This window comes from Cimex lectularius, unplaced genomic scaffold, assembly GCF_000648675.2.
Source record: "Cimex lectularius strain Harlan isolate CLEC.00 unplaced genomic scaffold, Clec_2.1 scaffold69, whole genome shotgun sequence".
In the NCBI taxonomy this organism is placed as follows: domain Eukaryota; kingdom Metazoa; phylum Arthropoda; class Insecta; order Hemiptera; family Cimicidae; genus Cimex; species Cimex lectularius.
In genome coordinates, this window is record NW_019392630.1 from 1,526,238 (window position 1) to 1,549,612 (window position 23,375).

At 36.4% G+C, this 23,375-nt stretch overlaps 2 protein-coding genes across 7 annotated transcripts in view; one reads left to right on the top strand and one right to left on the bottom strand.

Moving 5' to 3' along the window:
• Positions 1-23,375, top strand: part of LOC106670380 (cadherin-99C) — a 401,762-nt gene that overhangs the window by 307,579 nt on the left and 70,808 nt on the right. For all 6 annotated transcript variants that reach the window (XM_024227116.1, XM_014400658.2, XM_024227175.1 and 3 more), the window contains one exon: positions 4,769-4,834. In XM_024227116.1, coding sequence (XP_024082884.1) covers positions 4,769-4,834 — 66 coding nt within the window. The remainder of the gene's footprint in view (positions 1-4,768; positions 4,835-23,375) is intronic.
• LOC106670382 lies at positions 21,769-23,284 on the bottom strand. Its single transcript, XM_014400663.2, has 2 exons — positions 22,870-23,284; positions 21,769-22,141 (listed from the first exon to the last, which is right to left on the bottom strand). The coding sequence occupies exons 1-2, from the start codon at positions 23,210-23,212 to the stop codon at positions 21,825-21,827; spliced, it is 660 nt and encodes a 219-aa protein (XP_014256149.1). The 5' UTR covers positions 23,213-23,284; the 3' UTR covers positions 21,769-21,824.

Consider the following 23,375-nt stretch of genomic DNA (forward strand, 5'->3'; position numbering starts at 1 on the left):
AGTAATCTGGATGAAAAAACTAAATTGAATTTCCAGGATAATTGGGAAACTTTGTACTATTTTGGGCTGTGTGTCAACGCTGCTTGGTCTGTTAAGCCCATTTTAGTATGTCGTCGTATTAATAGTTTCTGTTATTCTTGTTTAATTGTATAAGCGGGTCTCTTCTACAACTTCGTGTAAGCTGGGAGGAGTGTGTGCAAGTTCTGCTGACGAAAGTTGAGTTAATTTAACGTTAGTGGTTGAAATTAGCAAAAATGTAGGTGTAATTCGTTCGTTACATTTTTCGGTCGGCCGATCTTTTCTGACAATCTAGGGATGTTCATTAGTTGCGTAATTCTTGTTACTATCATTACTATTATTTCTATGGACAGAGTTTGTATTCAAGTCAAGTTTGTTTATCGTTTCGAAATTTGAAAAAAAAATGGGAGGTGTGATTTCGTAACCAACCCAACGAGGATAAGCGGACCAAAATGACAAAATTATAGTTTCATCTTTCTGTTGGCAAACGGAGAAATTGCGCAAAAAAGGGGAGAATCGTTGCCTCGGTTTTCTTACAGCCCTGGCCCGCCGTTGACGATGGTGAAAACACAAAATGCGTTTGAAAGACCAAACCTTTAATATCCTTTTATCCATACTTTAAGTTTTTTGACGTCAAAACGTTTGCACTGGCAATATCCATTTTAACCTTTTTACCATGGTTGTTTTGCAAATGAGTTCTAAAATTTATCCGATAATTAATAAATTCGCCTCAGTGCTACACGACTGTAAAGGGATACTGACATTAATGATATATTTAAGGCAAATTGTGGGCAAACCTGGAAAGAGGCTCCATCGGACGTTAATGTAATAATGACAAGAGTGCTCCCTTTGACGGTCCGTCTAAAAACTTTGTTTCCGCCACTGTACATGACTAAATAATGTAAACGACTTGAAATGTTAACTAAAATTCTGTAAATTATTCGCTTTATGAGAATGCTCGTTTAAATAAAAATGGTTTTCTTGTCAAGTCTCACTTAGAAATAGCATAAATAAACACAACATTTTATTTCGCATCAATATAAACTAAAATATTTTACCTTTTTTTAAGAACTGCATACAAACTGCATTTTACATTTTTTTTTGTTATATGTAAAGAAAATTTGAGATGCGTGTTGGACCGGTTTAAACAGTGCACGTTTGTCATACTTGAAGTCGTTTAGCGTACTTAATAATGAATTACGGCCCCCTACAACAAGGAGCGCTACAGAGACCAAGTACCAGAACAAGAAGTTAAGTACTTAAATACAAGCCGATTTAAATAAAGCAACCTCCTCTGCGACGGCTCACCAAACGTCGTAAATATCCGATACGGCTTATTTACCACAGAGAAACCCTCCGATAATATAATTCACATCCACCCCTTTATCACTGTCCGCTGCCTTAGAGTACCCTAAAGTCTAAATTTTAACAATTTGTGGGATTTTTTTAAGGCATCGTCCTTTGGGACTAGAAATGTAAGTAAATTAGTTTTTTTGTGGGATTTCTTTACGGGATTTGCGGGTGGTTAACAGCACGGATAGGAAGTCCAAAATGTTAGGAAATTTTTGGAAACTTCAAACTTCTGAGTGACTTTCACAATGTAGCTGCAGCGGATGCAAGTTGATTTATCCGAGATTATTATAAAATTCGTCGTTAGGAAACTAGTAAAATCTGATGAACTCAGTGAAGATGGAACAAGTCTCCACAATAAGATGCAAGATAATTTTTTATCTCGCAAAAAACCTTAATTAATTATAATATATTAATTGGTCAAGCGGACCACGAAATTAGTGGACATATCAGTTATAATTTCATGTTTAATACACACTGAAGAATTAAACGGTTTATGGGCTTGACAGAACTTTCTCGAAGACTATCAATAGACCTGTGTGCAGACTTGTTACTTCTTCACTGGGTTCGTCAGTTTTACTAGTTTCCTAACGATGAATCTTATAATAATCTCGGATAAATCAACGTGCATCCGCTGCAGCTAAATTGTGAAAGCCACTGAGAAGTTTGAAGTTTCCAAAAATTTCCTAACATTTTGGCCTTTCTATCCATGCTGTTAACCACCCGCAAATCCCGTATGAAAATCCCATTAAAAAAACTAATTTACATTTCTAGTCCCAAAGGGCGATGCCTTAAAAAAATCCCACAAATTGTTAAAATTTAGACTTTAGGGTCCTCTAAGGTAGCGGACAGTGATAAAGGGGTGGATGTGAATTATATTATCGGATGGAATTAGTGAATTTAATGATTTGGAATGAAGTATACTTCACTAAAGCTCTCCGTGGCCATTTCATTTATCGTCGAGAATCCAATCCGATTACACGACATTTGAAAAATGGCCAAAAGGAGGGAAAATTCAAAAGGTAGGGTTGAGATGGGAAGTTAGTGTCCGAGTGGATCGAGGTCACGATAGCTCAAGTGGTAAAGCAGCGGCGTATCAAGCCGAAGATCGTGGGTTCGAATCCCGCTCGTGCCATTAACTTTTTTATCTCAAATAAAAACCTTAATTAATTACAACTGATATGGCTCAATGTAAAACAAAAATCGATATTTATCATATCTAACAATGACCCTGGGACCCAGACAAGACACAATTTTTTCCCTGGTATTAACTCTGGCAATCCACTCGAGTAGTCCTGCACTGTCCGCTATTTTACTACAGATGAGTTCATTAATTATTTTTCAACATACCTAAGCTACCTTCTGTCTTTCTGTGAGTATCTCATATTCTCCTAACGCGTTTCATTATCCAAGAGTATAAAAGTAAAGAAATTCCTGCCATACAGGACTGTTCAACGACCAAGTACCCACAGAGTGTCGCGGACGATGAACCAGAAACATTTACAATACTTTTTTTCCGAACCATTCTATTAAAATTCCATGGGCTATACAAGGATTCGAACCCAGAACGCCAACCACTCGGTCACCTAGCTCCACCGAAAATACGAATTTTTCCAGTAAACCCAGTTCCTACCTACATATGACAATCTTTAGAAAAATTAAAAAAGTGGTAGATCGGCGGCGTATTTAGCCGAAGGTCGTGGGTTCGAATCCCGCTCGTGACACTAACTTTTTCATTCCAACCAAAAATCTTACACAAAAATGTGTGGTGTTTAGTGACCGTGAACCAACGATTATTTGGAGATCAACTTCAGTGCCTGGGATTTATAAACATTGTTCAAATTTTACAAATACTCTAGGATATGGAAAAAAATGAATTTATACAATGCCGGAAATTGTAAATTCAATTAATGTATCTGTACTTACTCAAAATGTTTGTTTTCTGTGCAGATGTGTCATTCTTGTGTGTCGTGTTGAGAATGCCAGTGAGATATTGATATTGATCTTACATAAAAAGATTAATTATTTGAAAGAAGTAATTTGCTCAATCGGACCACGAAATATAATGGATTTAACTTGTCCTTATAATTTGAGAGTATGTTTCTAAGTGAAAAACCTTCAAACATGCATAAATAAGTTTTTTGTTAATTGTTGTTTTATTTCATTTGCATACATACGCATGACGTTCAGTGTGTTGTATGTACTGCGATTTTCGTCTGGTTTCGATGATCCGTTTCAGAACCCGTTTTGTAATATTCGTCAGACGTGAACGGACTTTCGAACTTTTCCTTCCGGATGGGATAGAGACCAGATGACCCGGTACATTATTGCACTAATACGTTTCTCAGCCGTCGGGCTCGGCCATTTAGCGAAAAACCCCACGCGGCTCGTCGAGCGTGAAAATATTTGACCTTCTTTCTTTCCTCGTGAGACGCCTTTTCATCACGCCTCCTCAATGGTGCCCATACGTTATCCGTCCTGTTCTTAATTGTTCCCACGACAACGAATCAAACTTCGTAAAATTAATTATGTTTGAACTACAGTCGTTTCGAAAAAGAAGGCCCGATTTTGAACCGATTCTCGGACCGGTTTTCATTGATTGCTATATTCACCAATCCTCGAATAGAGGACACTGAAAAAAACCCAAAACAGACATCTTTTAATCCATAATCATTCTTCAAGTTCATTTATAATTACTTAGTACAATTTTTACTTTCATTTCATTTTAATGGGTTAAACAGTCAATGGAGTCGATTCTTCAACGTTATTTATCGCCGGTTTGTCGAATACCAATAATTATAAGAATCATCCATTAAAAAATCCATGCAAGATGCTCAACACGCAATAACATGTTTTTCTTTAAATATTCCTTCTAATGATTATTTGAAGATCGTGAGATACGGTCTGGTGTGACGTAGATTTTAGAAAAACATATTCTTTTTCGTGCCAACGTTTCGATCTTTATTGAGATCATCTTCAGGGCTCAAAGTGTTTGTTTTCCGTGTAGATGTCTCATTCTTGGCACTCTCAACATGACAGAAAAGAATGACACATCTACACGGAAAACAAACACTTTGAGCCCTGAAGATGATCTCAATAAAGATCGAAACGTTGGCACGATAAAGAAAATGTTTTTCTAAAACTTACGTCACACCAGACCGTATCTCACGATCTTCAAATAATCAGTAACTAACGTCACTAAACACCACACACTGCTTCTAATCATTTTTTTTTTTTTCAATGAGTAGCTTCTCCACTTTTTAGTTCTTATTCTTTATTTTGTTTATATGTACAATACAAGTACACTATTGCTTGCACCCCCACAGCATAGTCGGTAGATCTTATAAAAATCAAATTTAAAAAGTGTACAATTTAATAAAATATTTTCGTTCATTTCCAGGACTGTGTGAGACTGAAAATGGGCAACCTAGTCTTATCTTCGACATTGAAGAGAGTAGGGGAACAGGTAAGCAAAACTATCCATGCAGTAATATTCACTGTTGTAAGTTTTATGTATTTCTTAAAGTTTGAATATTATTTCAAGAAGATTTTTTACTCTGTTAATTTGCTATGTTAATTTTTTGCTCATGTTTTACTTCTTCCCTGGCTCATTGCTCTAACTTCAGCTACTATTTTCCCAGCCCAAATAATGAATTTGCTGTTAGTTTTAATTAAAATTCGGTAGAATCAAAGAAATACGTACAAACATTTGAATATTTATTAATATTTCAGAATAAACAATCAGTTTATTTACAAAACAAATGTTACTTGAGCAAAATTTGTTTGACCATAATTAAGCTTGAAAAATGGCTGATACAGCTGTTACCAGGAGTTTGCTTTTGCACTATAGCTTTTGAAAATCTGTTTATTTTCCTCGCTAGGTGAATAATAACAATTATTCCTTGAAGTTATTTTTCATTACTCAGACGAGTTTTATTAATGTTTTTATTGTATAGTAACAAATCGTAATAGAGAAGTAGTAATATAACAAAAATGGTATCAATAGATAAATAAATAAAAGTAAAAGCCAATAAAACCTTTATTTAAGATATTTTACTTTCGTAAGTTATCAAACAGCTTGGTTAATACTAACTTTTTAATTACTTTTATCAACTTATGCTTTATTATACAATTACTCAATTAATTATACAAAAAATTTTCAAATGAAAAATTTGTGTCACATGCGGGATTCGAACCCACGATGTTCGGCTAAACACGCCGCTGCTCTACAACTTGAACTACCGTGTCTTCACCGGGCATGTTTAGCGAAAGTCGTAGGTTCGAATCCCGCCTGTGACACAAATTTTTCATTTCGAAAAAATTGTGTGCAATTAATTGAACTAGGTTAATATTTAAAAAAAACCTTACCAAAGGCAGTAGTCACCACAGGTTTGAGGAGAAAAACAGTAGTGCTTGTGCTAAAAAAAGTTTCTCTTTTTTATAGTTTGAGTATTATTTGATAAAACGAGAAAACACTAGCATATTGACGCCCTGTATTTTATCTACATATAAATTATATAATTCAGATCCAGAGGCAATGGTCCAATTGGTCTCGTCCCATATCCCATACCCTTGGAAAAACATGGCACGCCATCTTAACAATGGGTACTATTTTGGCCACCCGACTCATTGTCCACATGCGTTTGGTCCGGCGGCCAAAACACAAATATCGTGGTAACTCGATAAATTAGCCTTTTGACACGATTACAAAAGGGATTTACGATGGGTAACCGCGTCCGAACGGATATCGGAAAGGAATAATCTTATTTGAGTAGCTGGTAAGCTATTTCAGTTGTACCTTTTTTCAAATAACCCTTTTAACTCAATTTTATCTTTTTTAATTTAAAATTAACACTTTTTACTTCTATTTTTTTAATTTAAAATTAACCATTTTTAATTTCAAATGATTTTTTAAAATATCAAACTAACGCATTTTAACTTCAAATTAATCCTTCTTAATTTCAAATTAATCCTTTTTAACCTCAAATTAACTATTTTTAACTTCAAATTTATTTTTTCAACGTTAAATTGAGTCATCCTAACCTCAAATTAACCAATTCTTGAAAATGTTAAATAAAACGCAGAGGATAATATGAAATATATACATATATATATGGTATGTAACGTAAAATTCCTGTGTATTACAGAATTTTTTAAATACATATTATTTGCTCTCTTAGAAAACCATGCGCTATTTAATTTCAATTATAATTTAAGCAATTATATAAAGTGAAATATAACAATAAAGGATTATTTTTTTAACTTATGAATTTTTTTAAATATAAAATTAAAGTTAGTTAAAGGATGGATTTTTCTTTTAATTTTAGATTTTTTTAAACATAAAATAATTGGGCTTCTATAACAAACGATAGCGTTATCTCAATTAAAATTTAAAATTATACCACATTAAATAAAATAANTATTAGAAAAGATAAATGGTGGAGTGAGTGTGTTGTTCAATCTTTTTAAAAAGATAGTTCCTACTCACAGTAGGTTGTTTTCAACGATTCGGATTTCGAGCCTACAACTCATCATCAGCTTGAAGGAGTTCTACAACAACATATCTCGACATGAATTGCAAGACTCAATCTAATCGAAGTCTTGCAATTCATGTCCAGAGAACTCCTTCAACCTGATGATGAGGTATAAGCTCGAAATTTGGATGGTGAAAACAGTTTGCTGTGTGTAGGAACTATCTTTTTAAAAACACTTATATCTATTGTTTAACCAAACTCATTTTTTTACTCAAATTAAAAAAAAAATTATTTTTAGATTTCATATATCATCTTTAATTTTAAATCCATTAATTCGTGGTCCGATTGACCAATTAACTTTTTTCAATTAATTAATCTTTATGAAAGGTATTGGTTGAGATAAAAAGTTGAAAAATAGCAAAAAGGAGGGAAAATTCGAACGGTCGTAGGTTCAGATGGAGAGTTGGTGTCCGAGAGGATCGAAGTGACGATAGTGGTAGAGCAGCGGCGTATTTAGCCGAAGGTCGTGGGTTCGAATCCCGCTCATGACACTGACTTTTTTATCTCAACCAATACCTTTCGCAAAGATTATTTAATTTTAAACCTAATTAATTTTCATATGGTCTTCTAAGAGTCAAGTTAATTCTATATTAATTTTTTTTCAAATACCGGAATTTTACTTTACATTCTTATATATAGATATTATCATTTCCTAGGTTTTTTCGTTGGTTTATGTAAAGTTAAACCAACTAAACATATAAGGATTTTTATGAAGTGTTATTTTAAAGTTATAATCGGCTAATTTGCAATTTTTAAAAAAGGTAGATTAGATTCAAAAAGGGATTTGCGATAACTGGGTTTGCCTAAAATGGTAAATATGGTCTAAAGGAATTCATCTTTGGGTAAGTGTTTTTTTTACGAGAGAATTTTTGGGGAAGAGTTACGTGAGAAAAGGGCCGCGGCACAAGCGGGAATCGGACCTACGACCGGGTCTAGGAGAGAGTCCATCACGCGAGAAAAATTAAATTTAAGTTATTCACTTTTGGACGAACTACAGCAAACATAAAATCTCACAAATATAATCTAAATTATTAAATCATAGACAATAAATTTCGATAAATCAATGTCTTTTTAGGCTGCATCATCAGGTGAGACATCGGGTAAGGAAATATACTAGATTTATTACAAGAATGGAATGATTTGAACATTAGGAATTCAAAAGGTGTAACCCGAAAGGCGTTCAATAAACAAACCGTCGGCTCGGTGGGGTCCGACAGGTAGAAAAATTAAGATTTCACCGTCGACACAGAAACGTGCATTTGTACTTAGCCCAGTTAGGAGTCCTTTGTGTTTGGTTTGAAACTCGTAACCGAGTCTTGCAACATCTCTCGACCTACGGCTTCTGAATTAGATAATGACAATTGCGCCTGACGGATCGGCATTGGTGTGCGGTGAAGAAACGCATTTTTACAACCGTTCGAAGCAAATAAACACTCAGGGGTCGCAGTCGTGTATAATGTTTCAAAACTTTTCGAATCGAGTGGAAAAAACTATTTTTTTTCCACCTCAGTAGATAGCTGCGTCAGCAATTTTAGCCCCTTTTCAAAGGGTGTAAATTTATTTATTTTTATTGGAAATGTAGAAACGTGAACGGTAATCGGTGTAAATTTTTCCTTTTCGTCAACAATAAACGTACAAGCCATTATTTATTTATGACGGTAGAACGTAGAGAAATATAAAATTAATTACTGATTTGTGACGAAATAATAATAAAAAGAAACTTAACAAAAACAGTGAGATTCCTTCTCGAGGTATGCGGTGTGATGAACCTGTATTTTGGCCGCTTCCGACCAAACCTGTTTGGTCTGTCATCCACGTTTCGACGTTTTCCCATCTTTAGCAGTGGGTGTAAAACCGACTTTAGAAATCTAAAAATAATTTTATTATTTATTATATATTTTTTATATTGTTATTTTTTCATATACAATTTTTTTTATAAACGTAGTGATTTATTACATCGACCAACTAATGAAGATGTCGAGAAGTAAAAAGCAAAAACAGCAAGGATAAACAGACCAAAATGACCTGAAACGACTTAATTATACCTATCATGTATGTTAATTCAATTAGAACAGCGTTGGTTAATGGTCTCTTCTCATAAATATCATTTATTTTAATGCTTTAAGAATTAAAACAAAACACCATTAGAAATAGATTAATTTATAAGCGGAAAGACAGTCGATTGCGCTATGCCAGAAAGCTTGCCTCACCCATCTTATTACCTTAAATAAATATAAAACGAACAAGTTATTTATTACATCGTCCAACCACTGAATATGGCGAGAAGTAAAAAGCAAAAACAGCAATGATATGCAAACCAAAATGTTCTGCAACGACTTAACAAGTAACAATAATAATTTTATTATTTTTAAATGCTTTTTAGAATATTATCGCTTTTATAATAAATTTTAATTTAATTTAAATTTTTTGTAAACGTAGATACTATTATACCTGTCATATATGTTTATTCAATTAGAACAACGCTGACGGCGTCACCCGCAGATAAAGAAAATGCTCTTTGTAGACGACCTCTGCTTCTACCATTCGGGTAAGGATCTGGCGGAGGTCGGCGGTAGGATGCAGTCGGCGATAAACCATGTGGCTGCCATAGCCGAGGAAACCGGGTTTACCTTTTCCACTTCGAAAACGGTGTGTGTTCACTTTTGCAGATTGAGGAGGGCCCATAGCCCCCCTCATTTCTGTCTGAGGGGCACACCTGTGAGGTACGTGGAGAAGGTGAGGTTCCTCGGCCTCCTGTTTGATGAGAAGTTGAGATGGCAGGCACACATCGACTAAGTCGAGGTCCAGAGCAGGAAAACCCTCTCACTGTTGAGATTTGTTGGTCACTTTAAGTGGGGAGCGGACAGGGAGATTCTGCTAAAAAAATTTGACTCGCTGCTTTTTTCGAGGATCTTTTATGGATGTATGGTTTATTCCTCGGCCCGAAAAACGTGCTTGAGAAAGCTCGATAGGCTCTATTATCAGGGTCTCAGAGCAATCTCGGGGGCGTTCAGGACCAGCCCCTTGGGCAGTCTGTGCTGCGATCTGGGGGGTCTTACGCGGCCAGGTTCTTGGCCAAGCCGGAGCATCCCCTGGCTACGAAGATCCTCCACTGCCCGTACAGAGTAGTTTACGACAAGCTTCGATCGCGGACGCGACCCCTCGGGATTCGCTTCGGTGAGTCCTTAGGGAGGGCCGGTGCTTCGGTTGGGCAACCGGCCGACACCCCCTGGACCTTTCCGGCCGTACTCGTCCGCGACTATCTGGCGAACTTGCCCAAATCGTGTACGCCGCCATACCTCTACAAGGCTAAGTTCCTTGAACGCCGGTTTTCGTCTGATTTTTACAGACGGGTCTTGAGACCGGCGATGGTGTGGCGTGTGCTGTGTATAGCGAGGGAGTGGTTGTTGCCCCCTCATTGCAGCGTATACACGTCAGAGCTGTATGCGATTTGGCACGCTCTCGAGGCGGTGCAGACCGGGGATGGCTCAGCCTTCCTCGTATGTACCGTCTCTCTGAGCGCTGTCTGGGCTATACGCGACAGTTTCTCTGTGGACCCTCTCGTCGTGCTCTTGTTAGAGAAATATGCGGAGCTGGAGCCTCTCGGAAAAACGGTGGTAGCTGTCTGGATTCCCGGACACGTCTGCCTGGAAGGTAACGAATGTGCTGACGAGGCGGCGGAAGCCGGGATGCCCACCCTCCGGATCGGACCATCCCGATCAGGCTATCTGACGCTAAACACGCAGTAAAAAATATGATAAAAGAAAGATGGCAGCATCAGTGGGCGGGGTCGTTGGAGAGGCTCTTGCGAGTCAAGAGCACGACCTGTAGATGGCCCTCAGAAAACCTGAGCAGGAGACGAGGGAACGACCTCACCCGACTGAGGATTGGCCATACCATTGACACATGGGCACCTGCTTTTAGGCCAAAGCCCGCGCAGGTGCCCCTTATGCAGAGAAAGGTTGCTCGATGTATCCCACATAATAGAAGAGGGTCATGCCTTGGCTCCATACAGAGAGCGTGTAGGCATGCCGCCGGACTTAAGAAGAGTTCTCGAACACGGTAGCGAGTTTCAGAGTCCCCTGTTCCGCTTTTTAGGGTAAATTGTTTTTTTTTATTGTATATAATATATCTTATGTGTTGTGTCTGTATGTTTTGTCTGAGTGCATGTATTTATTAGCGTGAATGGCGAGGGGTGAGGGTGAAATAAAACATCATCCTCGCCCCTCGAACGTTGAGAGCGTATGAGTGTGTGTTCGGGGTCGATAGCGGAATATTTATAAAAGTACTCCATCGACCCCAATCTAGATTAGTTTGAGTATAGGTCGGTGGAAGAATATCAAGTACTCCAACGACCAAATGGAATGAGTGTATTATATGGATGTATTTATTTGTTTGAATGTATTTATTTGTATGAATGTAGTTTTTGAAAGTGTAAATAGAATATTGACTTAGACGGGGGCTGAAATGACCTAGATGTCAAAAGCCCCCCCCCCCCCCAAAAAAAAAAAAAACCGTTGGATAATTGTCTTTTTTCATAAATATCATTTATTTTAATGCTTTAGGAATTTAAAAAAATAGCATTAGAAATAGGTTAATTTTATAAGAGGGAGGACAGTTGCATTGCAATCTGCTGTGCCAAAATCTTTCATCTTATAACCTTGACCGATCTAAATAAATATAAAACGAATAACAACTACCTAAGCTGAATACATCCTATTTTTCTGAATTCTTGACCGTAACAATAAGAATAGTCAGAACAAAGTGATGGAAAAACGATCGACTCAATAATTGAAGTACTTTGTTAATCAATTTTTCAAACAAAAAGAAATGTTGAAATTTCCTTTTTTGGAGTAATGGTGAAAATTCTATCTGAACCCATACCATTTATCCACCGTTTGCCCTTTCTTTGTTGTTTTCTATTTTCTCCATTGGTACGGACCTTCGATGGTAACAATTCTGTTCCACATTGCATTTAGTCCTATATTTTAATTGTTCACGAACGAGCCGGAGCTAAAAATAATAAAAACGTTATTAGAAAGTTTCTTTCTGCTGAATACTAAATTTCAAATAATCAATCAAAACCTTTTTGCTAGAACCATCCTAACGTGTAAAATGTACTTAGGAAAGGTATCCTGCCTCTACCAACTACATAAATCACTTCAACTCCACCCATCAAACTCGCAGAAAATACGGGCCAACTTGAATCCCGTGGATCAATGAGATCATCCGACCAAAGCTTTATATTTGAAGAAATTTCCACAGCAACTTCATCACTTTATGTAATTTAACTGATATAAAATCTATCACTTAATGATTACAGATTTACAGCACCATTAATAAGTATGAAACGGATTTTAAAAATTTATTTAGATTTAATTTGAATAATAAATTTCATTTATTCATTAAAATATTTGGCTTATAGTCAAATGCTAAACTGTAAGCAAAAAATCAATTCAATTGGCTGAAAATCAACTTTCGGTTGGCGTTTTTCACCGAAACAGAATCGATATGCAGAGCAAAATGATCGGACGGAAAATAACAAACTACAAAATAATTACCCTGCGGACTGCAAGAGTAAATCTCACAAAATAGTATATATTAATTTAAAAGTGCTTACTGACTTACAAAACATAGAAAGGACGTAGTTATTTTTGGTAATCTTAAAATTGCTACATTATGGAAAATTGACAGACACAATATTTGAAATTCACACACAAACACACAACACTCTCACAACACGAAGATATCCTGGCCAACATTTAAATCCAAAACATTACCCAACTTTTCTAAAACAGCACGAAACGTCAATACTTCCTACTTTGGCGTAACGTTGAAAATTCTTATCGAACCTATCAAACCTATTCCATAAGAAGAAAATGAACTAATTTTTTCTGAATTTTCGACCAAAACAGGTAGGATAGGCGGTCGAAAATGATCAAAAACCAAACTACTTGGTCAAGTTCGTCGTGAAGTACCTTTTAAGGCAACACGAAAGTTTAAGGATTTTAGGTGAAATTCTTTTGTAAATAGTTTTTAAATTAATTCGAAACATTAGGACAGCACAAATACTTATATTCGCGTATCTGTGAGAACTCTTGCTTAAAAGACTAAAATCGATAGGATGAAAATGAACAAGTTTTTCTGGATTTTCGACCAAAACAGCGAGGGGAGGCGGTCCAAAACTATCAAAATTTACCAAACTACTAAGTGAAGTAAGCTGATAAGAAGTTTGTATAGGAATATGAAATGTCAAAAAGCCCTACTTTAATGGTGAAAACTCTTACTGACCCGACGGGTTTTGCTGGATTTCCGACCAAACCACCAACGATAGACGAACCAAATTGATCAAAACAATCCAAACTATTGGAGTGAAATAGCTTTTAAAGCCACACAAAACGTCATAACTTTCTGCTTTGGCATAATGGTGAAAACTCGTACTGTCCTGACCAACATCAATTTCATATGATGAAAAAATAGTTTTTCTGGGTTCTTGGCTGAAACAGCGATCAAAATTAATATAAAGCGTCTAACTGCATATCCAACAATCAACTGATTTCAACTGGAAATTGCAAAATGCCACATAAATATATTCGATTTCAAAAAATCCTGACAACAAAATGTAGACAAGGAGTGATTTTTTTTTTACCTGACTTGGTAAGTCTAACATTTTAACGAACTTTGAAAAAAATGATAACATTTAACCAGCGAATTTGATGGATATTGTATTTGATTTGTTTGTGAACAAAGTATATTGCTATTTCCTTCCACACTATTGTCATTCTTTGCACCTGTACATTATCATTTTATCGTCTTGTTCCGTTCTCCAAGACTACATTTTTGAAGTTTTGTGTTCTACACTGTACTCCTGATGATAAGAAAATTTTAGGTGCTTGAGTCAAAACTCGCCTAGATCCATTATAATAATCGTGCTTTCATACGTTTTCCACTAATGACTTTGTTTTTTATCTTATCTCTTCCCCTTATTCCAGCAGAGGTTTTTTTCTAGTGACCACTGCGCCGATCTGACCTGCTTTGTCTTTAGTCTGATCACTGAGCAGAATTGGGTACGATATAGACAGTAATGGGACTGTATATACATCAAAATTATTTATATCTGTCCAGATAGTTTATGAATGTGTGTTTGAGCGAATGTATACATTTTACCTAAAAAATATTTTGTTTTCTTTGCAGTCCATTTTTGTTTAAAGGAGAACTTATGATCTTTATATTTCGAACTGTTAACTGTTATTTCTCCTCGGTGTCATTTAAATAAGAACATGTTTAATATTATTTAAGGATTTAGCTTTGGAGTTTTGATTTGGAGCATTTCTGTTTTAAAAAGCTGTGCAGTAAAAATGTTTACGATTTACTAACCCTTTTTTAAAACTTGAATTCCATGATTTGCTTGCATTTCGAAATTCTTAATTAGATATTTAATCCTTTTATTTCGTACAAATACAGTTAAATTATCGAAATGTAGCCATTTTAGTGATTCTAAGAATCTTTTTATTGACTTGCCGCGTCAAAGAAAACTCCTTGATACAACGACACCATATAAATATTAGAATTTCAAACGTTGTGAAACTGAAAGTGTCTTTAGGCACTTGGCATTCGGAGCCGTGTAATTAATGTACGTTTCACAAGCGCAACTTGGAGTGTCTTGTTTAACGACTGTGGTGAAACAACGTGTGAAAACTGAAGCTAAACGACGAAAGGTCATCACCTTCTTGATGATCACCGCTTACTCTTCTATTCTGCCATACCCGGGCCTACTGCATTGCCAAACCAGGACCAAATCGGCATTAAACACAGAATGCAATATCATCATATGATCCAGTGGGAAATTTTATTGTAGCAAAAAATAAACTAGGAGCTACCCATCAACAACATATTTTTTTTATAAGGCGTGTCCCTTAAATGTGGAACCTCATTACTTTCAGCATTTTTACATTCAAAATCATTGAAGGTTCCATATTTACTAAATTACTTCGAGTTTAATTTACATTTTAATGGGCTACTTTACTTACTTTCTTTACTAAATTTTAATAATGTTTGTTGGTGTTATAATGTTGTAACTTTTGCAAAATCTTTTATATTTGAATATTTGTGAGAAAACATTTGTAGAGTTATTTATTTATATGTCTGTTATTATGGCTGTTATTTTAGTTCTTGAAGTAATAAAAACTTTTACATTTTAAAACCCAATAAGCGAACTGCTGACCTTTAAATTTTCGCGGAAAGGAACTTTGAGCAAGCAAACTTAACCACTCTGCACGATTATTTATTGGTCTATTTTCTGTTGTTTTTTTTAAAATAGTTTATTTATTTATTCTTTAAATTTCCGATAAATCACTATTTAATAATACGATTTTAATATCTATGTATATACTATTTTCGACAAATATTTTAAAGGAATTTGACGCTTTTGGTAAATAAAGGCTTGTCCTGAATCAAACTAGATGCCAAAATCAGGTTTTGGTACATTTGTGCCCCGGGGACCCCCAGCTTCCCGTTATCCGTCAAACTTTGCGTGATTCAAGGTTTAACACGCTATCCGTTCTGTGATCCCGCGATATTTTAAAACTTGGCCGATCCCGGGATAAGTTTAGGCGTTGTACGTCGTGTACTACTGTATTTTCTGTAATTTAGCACTGAAGGATGACCTCAAATTCCAGTGTTTTTACCATCAAAATGTCAGTTCGTGTTCTTATTTCTGAGGTCAAAAACTAAAACTAAAATAAAAAGTCCACGGTTAAAACAACATTAGAGTAATGGGTAAGTCCTTTAAATTAGCTGGTTGGAATTTCAACGGAACGACTCCTCTCTTCAAGTTGTTTTTATGTAATCGGTTCATTTCTCCTTCTTTATCTAATTTATAGACCCAAAACAATCTAAGCGATAGGGAACGCCTTAAAAAAGGTAGCAATCGATACATACTGCAGTACAGCAGCAGAAGGATCAAAACATGTACATCTAAAATTTTTAGATGTTGTGAAATGGAAGGCCAAAATTATTAAGTTATGCAAAACCTGCTTTGCAGAAAGAATCACCCTTCTGTTGGATTCTAAGTTCTGTTGAAACAGAAAGAAACAAAGAATCATTTGTCCTTGTTTAAAAGGAAAAAACTCTGATAGCGATGGTTTCTCCACAAGATCCAGGATATATGGAGATAGAAGATAACGAAGAACTAGTGGCATTGCTAGAAAAGAGCCGATACACCACCGACAAGAAAACCAAACCTTTCTGCATGGTAGGAAACCCTTCTCAGAGACCATTTTACAAGGTAATAAATACTCGAGAACTGTACTCAATTTAATCACAACTGGATACACAAATCCAATACTTTTATCCAGGCAAGCCAGGCAGACGAAATCAAACGGTCAAAGATTGTTCTACGCATGTTCTACTCGATTCCAGGTCATGCATAATGAAAAATCAGAAGACCTCGCAAAAAAAGCAGCTGCCACACCACTGATAAGTCCAAAACCTTTCGCAGGGTATAAAAACCATACTCTCAAGGGACTTCTTAGTATAGAATAGGTAATTTAGATATCTTTTCAACTCCAATTGAAAGAGCCACCATCGTGTAAGAGGACTAAGCAGCTAGTAACGTACTGAACTTGAAATCAACTGATCAACGCTTGTACTACTCACTTACTGCAAGACCTCAGGGCATGCAAGAGTAGAGGACAACAAAGAACAAGACGATTTCGCAGAAAATGAAGCTGCCTCATCACGTTAATCAACAGTGTGTTCTGCAAAGAAGATGAAGAAACCTTAACACCTGCTAACAGAATTTTATCGTACAATTAACATTGCCACCGGGTCAAATAATCAAATATTTTTGCCAAATAATGAGTCATTGATGTACTGCAACTAGACGGCTATTGATTCAACATCTCTTAACGGATGAAGTATACCTATGTCCTTAATGTCCTAATGACAATTTGGTCTTTACAAATCATTCTGGTCTATCTATCCTAGCTTTGGATACAACAATGAAGATGGCAAAATTCCGAAATTTGTCTGACAGACCATACAGTAATGGTAGGGATACTAGGATGATCCGTAACGACAATATTTATTCTCAAACCTTAATCAATTTATCAAGGATGTTGGTTTTTGAAGGCGCACGACCAATTTAAGCATCCCATTATCGTGAGATGTTGCCTAGAGGTTTGAGGGGTGAAGAATTTGTAAGTTGATTCTTATGGCCTAGATGTTTTGAATGCAGAAAAACTGAAGATGTGTGAAGCCGAAACGCGCCTGGTAGATTACAACAATGAGGATAGGTAGACCATAAATGATCAGAAACAAACTACAGATAACAATAGTGAATGTCGTATGAAGGTGTAGGCGTATTGTATAACCTTAAATTATAAAATATCTGTATAAAAGCTTACATAATAGATCGTCAGTACAAAAGATTTTAGGTCAAATACGCATCGAGATGGTTCGAACCAATAAATATTACTTTTGGAGTATAATTATATAGGACGTCAGTAATATATTATGTTTCTCATTGTCTAAACTTTTATAGCTGTCGTCTTGTACTCCACTTGAATCTAAGTTAAAAATTGTAGTTGCCGATAGTGGTTCGTGATGGGTCATCAATGCTCACACGGACACGGCCCGCAGACAGGCAGCCGATTCCCAACTTTCACTTCTGATACGTTCAGGCTGTAAGTTTTCACGGGCAAGCGGGTAGATTTCTAAAATCGAATTCCACCACAGAATGGGTTCATTTAGGTATTCCTCCTTACTTCTGGAGGGATCGTAACTTATCATATAAGAATGACGCCCACGGAAATGTATTTTATATAAAAGTTACGACCGCATTTATTTAATACGCCTAAAAAATGCGCGCCGGTTGCTTTTAACACATGAGTTTTTTTCTAATCTCGAATCTAACCAGGTTGACCTTTAACGCCGACAGGCGTGGCTACGGCTAATTTCTTCCCCACGTTGTTAAACCGTTGCAAATGTTCTGGAAATAGATTTGCATTTTGAACGAGTTTCAAGCCTATTTCATAATCATTTTTTCTTAAAGAGGCTATATCAACTTATATACATAAATAGATAACCTTTGTGATGACACCTATAATTTGGTTCTTACTGACCAATTTTGTTTACAATTCCTCGTTGTTTTGATTTGCCATACGAGTTTAGTCATTTCGCCACCTCCATTCAAAATGAGGGATATGCAGGCCAATAGGTAACAACCAAATTACATTTGCCATAACCCTACAGTCCACACAGAGCAATCTGACCATATTTGATGTTAAAAAGGTCTTAACAAACAGCGGTATTGGTATACTTATGTATAATGTACAATATGCGCCTTCAGAAAAATGACATCCTTGCTACATTAAGGTTTGAGGATATACAGGGTGTTTATGGGATTTGGCAGGAAATTTATTAAGCTTTCAGACTTTTCTCTTTACATTGGCTGATTTTCCACTCCTCTTCAAAATATTTGCAGTTGAAGGCAAAATAAAGTGGTTTCGACCTAAAGCACTAGAACAGCATTCTATTTTCAAAAAATCATACTTCCGGTTCAATTAGACCGATTTAAATAACACGGTGCTCACTTTTCTCGCCAAAAAATCTAGTTTCAAGGAGAAATGTGAAAAATGGGGGTTCTCATTTAAAATTAAGAATTTGAATTCGACTCATGCCGAGATCCAAAAAAATACATCGACCTTATATGAACAAACTACATGAAAAATGAAGGGTAGTCTCAGTCCATACTTTTTTCCTATCTAGAACCGCAAAGAAAAAAAATGTGGTGGGCGCATTAGCTTGCACACCCTGTATATGGTATTTATGGTAGTATCCCTATCCGACCTGTATGGTCTGATAAACCAGAATGATTGTCATTAGGACGTTTAGGACATAGGTATACTTCACCCTTTAAGAGCTGTAGCATCTTAAAAAGCCCTAATCTTAAAAAGATCTTTTTAAAAATAGCGCATTGATGGTCCTCAAAATAATTTAATCTTTCTAATCTTGAATATTCCTAAATTAACTATCTGTTTACGCAAAACTGGTAGAGTTTAAGAAATCACGAACTATTGAATGAACAAATATGTTACTACTCGCATAGATTGTCCATTATCTACTGAATCACCTATTTTAATTGTTTAAAAAATTTAATTATTTCTTATTAAAAATACTGGGAAAAATAATTTTAATTAAATAATAAAACGTGTATGAGTGAATTAGAGTCGATTAAAAGGTTTATGTATTGGTGCGACCCATGACCCGAGGGAAAGTGGCTCCTCCTTTTGATTTATTTGAGAAGAAGACGCACCGCCTCCGGGAGAGGAAAACCTTCGACTTTCTATTGCTTATAATAATTAAGCACGGGCGTAATTAAATACATGTCCGGAGTGGTTTTATTGATGGAACAAGAGGAAAGACGTGTCAGGTGGAAAGTGAATAAAGCCGAGATGAAGAGGATCGCGAGGCACCTTCATCTCTACCATTCTTTAGAATCTAGACTCAAAAGGATTCTACCATGAATTGATGAGGCCGGATAATATTTACCAACGATCGTAGAAAACCTACGCAACAAGTTTAAAACACCTTAAACCGAGTATAGTATCACCTTTTCAGTATGAAATTTCCAAAAAAATATTTGTTTTCATTTTACAAAATCGCAATTCATGAAACTTTGATTGAATCACATCTGCCTGTTATCATAATAATTTCTTTGTCTTTTGTCCTTCTCAATAAATCTTGCGATCATGAAACAACGGGAATGTCACAGGTGGAAAGGACAAATGACGGTCCATTCCGTTCACCGGGGCCGGGGCACAGCCCTTCTATTCAAAACCGCTCTTTTATAATCAGCAAAATTAACATTTACCATTTCTTAGCCCACTCGTGCCCGTTAAAAATTCGACCCGTCACATGAGGACCTTGTTAATCCCCACTCTACAGGTTTATCTCTGACCCTGTTTAACAATCCGGGAACTTGAACTAATCCTGAAATGCCAACAGTTACTTCAACGGAAATATTAGTGAGGCGAGATTGCCGTTTCGCAACGTTCCATTACGTTAACCCTTTCGGATGAGCCGTGTCAACAACTGGGTGGTCTTGTGTGTATCTTTTTACAATAAATTAAAATGGGAAAATCCAAAGGGGTCGGTATCTTTACCTATTCCTTTTAGTACCTATTGACTGTAATCTGAACGTCAATTAATCAACTCAATTTTTTTTTTTTTTTAAATTAGAGAGAGCGAGATATGTTTAACGCATTTGTCAATTTCGATTTCAAATTATCTGCAAATCCCTTTGAGACAAGGAGGTAAGTGTTTTTCGCATTTTTCCTACTGCACCACTTTTTGAACTGATAAACATAAGTTCTCGGACAGTCTGGTCTTTTCCGTCATTTTAGTCTGACTGTTTTACCTTTGATCTTTCCCTGTCATCATTAACACTCATGTGTGATCGATGTGTTATCATTCAACGGATTATAAAAAAGGTCATAATAATTTTTTATTATAATTTTATCTTTACATTTATCAAGGTTATCTTGGTCCGCTTATTCTCGCTGGGTTGATCTGTCAGACGTGTTTAGGCATTTCCCTATCTTCAGTATGCCCTAAAATTTTATTATTAGACAGTCCCATTGCCCAAGGATGAAATTACAAGTCCATCACCCAACAGATGTAGGATAAACCACAGGATAAATTGTATTCCTGTAACCCTGTAAGAATGTATATTCTAGTAATCTAGAAGGAGTCAAGGTTATAAGTAGGGAGAGAACATTGAATATTTGCCAGATTTTGTCGATGTATACGAAAAAATTTAATTGTGATATTATCTTTTGAGGTCTGCGTGATGATGAACTTGTAGTTCCTAGGACAATCCCACATGTACCGGTGCGTCGCACGGTTCACATCCCTGACAAAAACGCCTTGAAGCGTGGGTGAGACTAATCAGACTGAAAGGTGCGTTTGGGCTCCTTGCCATCTTCAGTGGTGGTGAAGGGTGAGAGTGTACACGCATTTGATTTCATTTCATGATGTGAAAATATTGTCGGAACACGATCTGAAAACATTTAATTGTGAAATCATCTCTTGGGTTCAATAGGGTGATGAACCTGTAGTTTGGACTTTTCTGAGGACACTCGTCGGTCCATTTGGGTCTTTGCCTCGTCCTGCTTGTAACACGAATAGATCAACCGGATTCTCAGGCACTTTTCGGCTTTTTGCTATCTTCAGGGGTATAAGAAAAGTTCGAGAATATTGAATATTCACTTAATTTCATTAGTGCATATGTACAAACCGATGGACTGGGACCTGACATAAATCTTAGTTGTAAGATTACCTTTCGGGTTTTTTGGACCACAGTAGTTTGGACGTTTCTGAGGACATTCCGTTGTATCATATGTGCCGTGCATCGCCCTGCTTACAACCTGATTTAACGCATTGAAATACATATAGATTAAACAGATTGTCAGGTAATTTTAGTTTTTTTACTATCTTCAGTTATAGGTCAGGGATTTAAGAAGGGTGAAGTAAGGAACCGCTGAAGGTTGCAATAAACCGAAATACCGAACACAAATACCGTTGGCGGGTAAAAACTAAACGAACATTTTATTTAACAAAACAGAAAATACAACAGTATATTTACAATTAATTTATTTTTATGTAAGGTATTGGTTGAGATGAAAAAGTTAGTGTAACAAGCGGGATTCGAACCCACGACCTTCGGCTCAATACGCCCCTTGAGCTATCGTTACTTCGATCCATCGGACATCAACTCCCCATCTCAACCTCAACCTTTCGCATTTAACCTCTTTTTGCCATAATTCAAATGGATTATATTTACACATCAACACTTGTATCGATATTACACTTTTCTAGGTTGTTTTATTATTAAAAACGTCATAGTTTAACATTGCTCCTTTATTGCACGGACGGAATGTACTGACATAGGTCCATCTGATCGACGTACATCTGTAAAATACTTTTAAGATATTGATTGGCGGCCTGTTGGACTCCAACGGCGTATTCGTTAAGGTATGCGTTGAAGACGTCGTCCTTTAATGTATTCCAAGCGCTGGGCGGAAGAAGCTGCAGTGCGATCCCACCTAAGCTAGTCACCTCGGCACGGTCAACTGTCACATTGCAGAACCCAGAAATATCATCGATGACCGTGAATTGGACGGCAACTTGGTTCTTTTTGATGGCTAATGCCAGACCGCCCGTACTCTTCGGAATACCTTGAAAAAAATGAATAAATCGGATCAATAATAATCAGTGCATAATTGTAAATAATAAAGTGGTCTTACAAATAGAAAGCCGTATATTTTTCGTACAAAAAGATTTTTGTTTTTAATGAGCTGTCCAAGTTTACTCACTAATATCCTATTTTGTTCACAATTCGGTTGTTCAATCAAAACTTTATTGCATCGTAAATCTAAGATTTTTGCCAAAGTTGTTATGATATTAAGCGTATTTTAATAATTAGGAAAAATTTGTGTTACACTATTATTCGATATGTTGTTGATGTCATATTGTTTACTGGCTTTCTATCATTATAGTCCGTCTATCCATGCTGTATTTATGTACATATTTAACAACTGTCCTAAAAACATAAGTAACTATTTTTCCTATCGATTTTATCTCAAATTGAGCATGGTGATGAATCAGAAATCCCCACCATTAATTGATCTGGTCATAGTTCAAGGAATGAATGTTTTGCTCAGAATGGAAACGACCCAACTACTGGTTCATCCAGAGAAGATATCTCATAATTTTAATATTTCTTTTAATTACTATTCCACCCTAATAACTAAAATCCGGATGAAATTGACGATGTCTGATTTTGGCTCGATCTCCTGTTGAATAAATGTTGTTGAAACCGTTTAAAACCTCGCAAGACATTCATGCGATTCAACGCTCAATAATTTTCCCTAAATTAAAATTCCACTTGAAAAGTTTAAAATACCTATGTCGAAGTTAAAGACGTCGAAGTGTGCTGCCAAAGTGTCGAACGAAACGTTGAGGGCGACGACCAGGTCGTTTTCTCCAGGGGTGAGGACGACCGCGTCGCCGACCCTTTTCATGCTGGTTGTGTTCCAGGCAGTCGCGTTCACAGTTTGAACGAAACCCGTGAGCACCCAGGGGCCGACTTTGGTCTTGTTCAGAGTCCAGTTGACATTCGGCAGTTTAATCTTGTCCATGTGGTACTCCATGGCGTACTCCTTGGCCGAGTCGATGAACATGTCGACCAGGTCGTTCATGTCCGCCCTGGCGGACGCCAAGCACAGAATTAATATCACAGCTCGCATTTTCCCATTTCTGGCGTCCTACTCATTTTTATATATGGAATCGAGACAAACACTTTCATCCTTATCTCGCTAATCAAGTCGTATCTTTCACTCGAGCCACAATTCAAATCGATCAAACTGTCATCAGAAGTTTGTATTGTTGTTCTTTATTTTACAATGAAAT

Excerpts from the sequence above, each read along its gene's own strand:
- LOC106670382 (XM_014400663.2), bottom strand. The coding sequence starts at position 23,212 with ATGCGAGCTGTGATATTAATTCTGTGCTTGGCGTCCGCCAGGGCGGAC. Across the intron at positions 22,142-22,869 it reads CGTCTTTAACTTCGACATAG|GTATTCCGAAGAGTACGGGC; the intron begins GTATTTTAAACT and ends ATTTTTTTCAAG.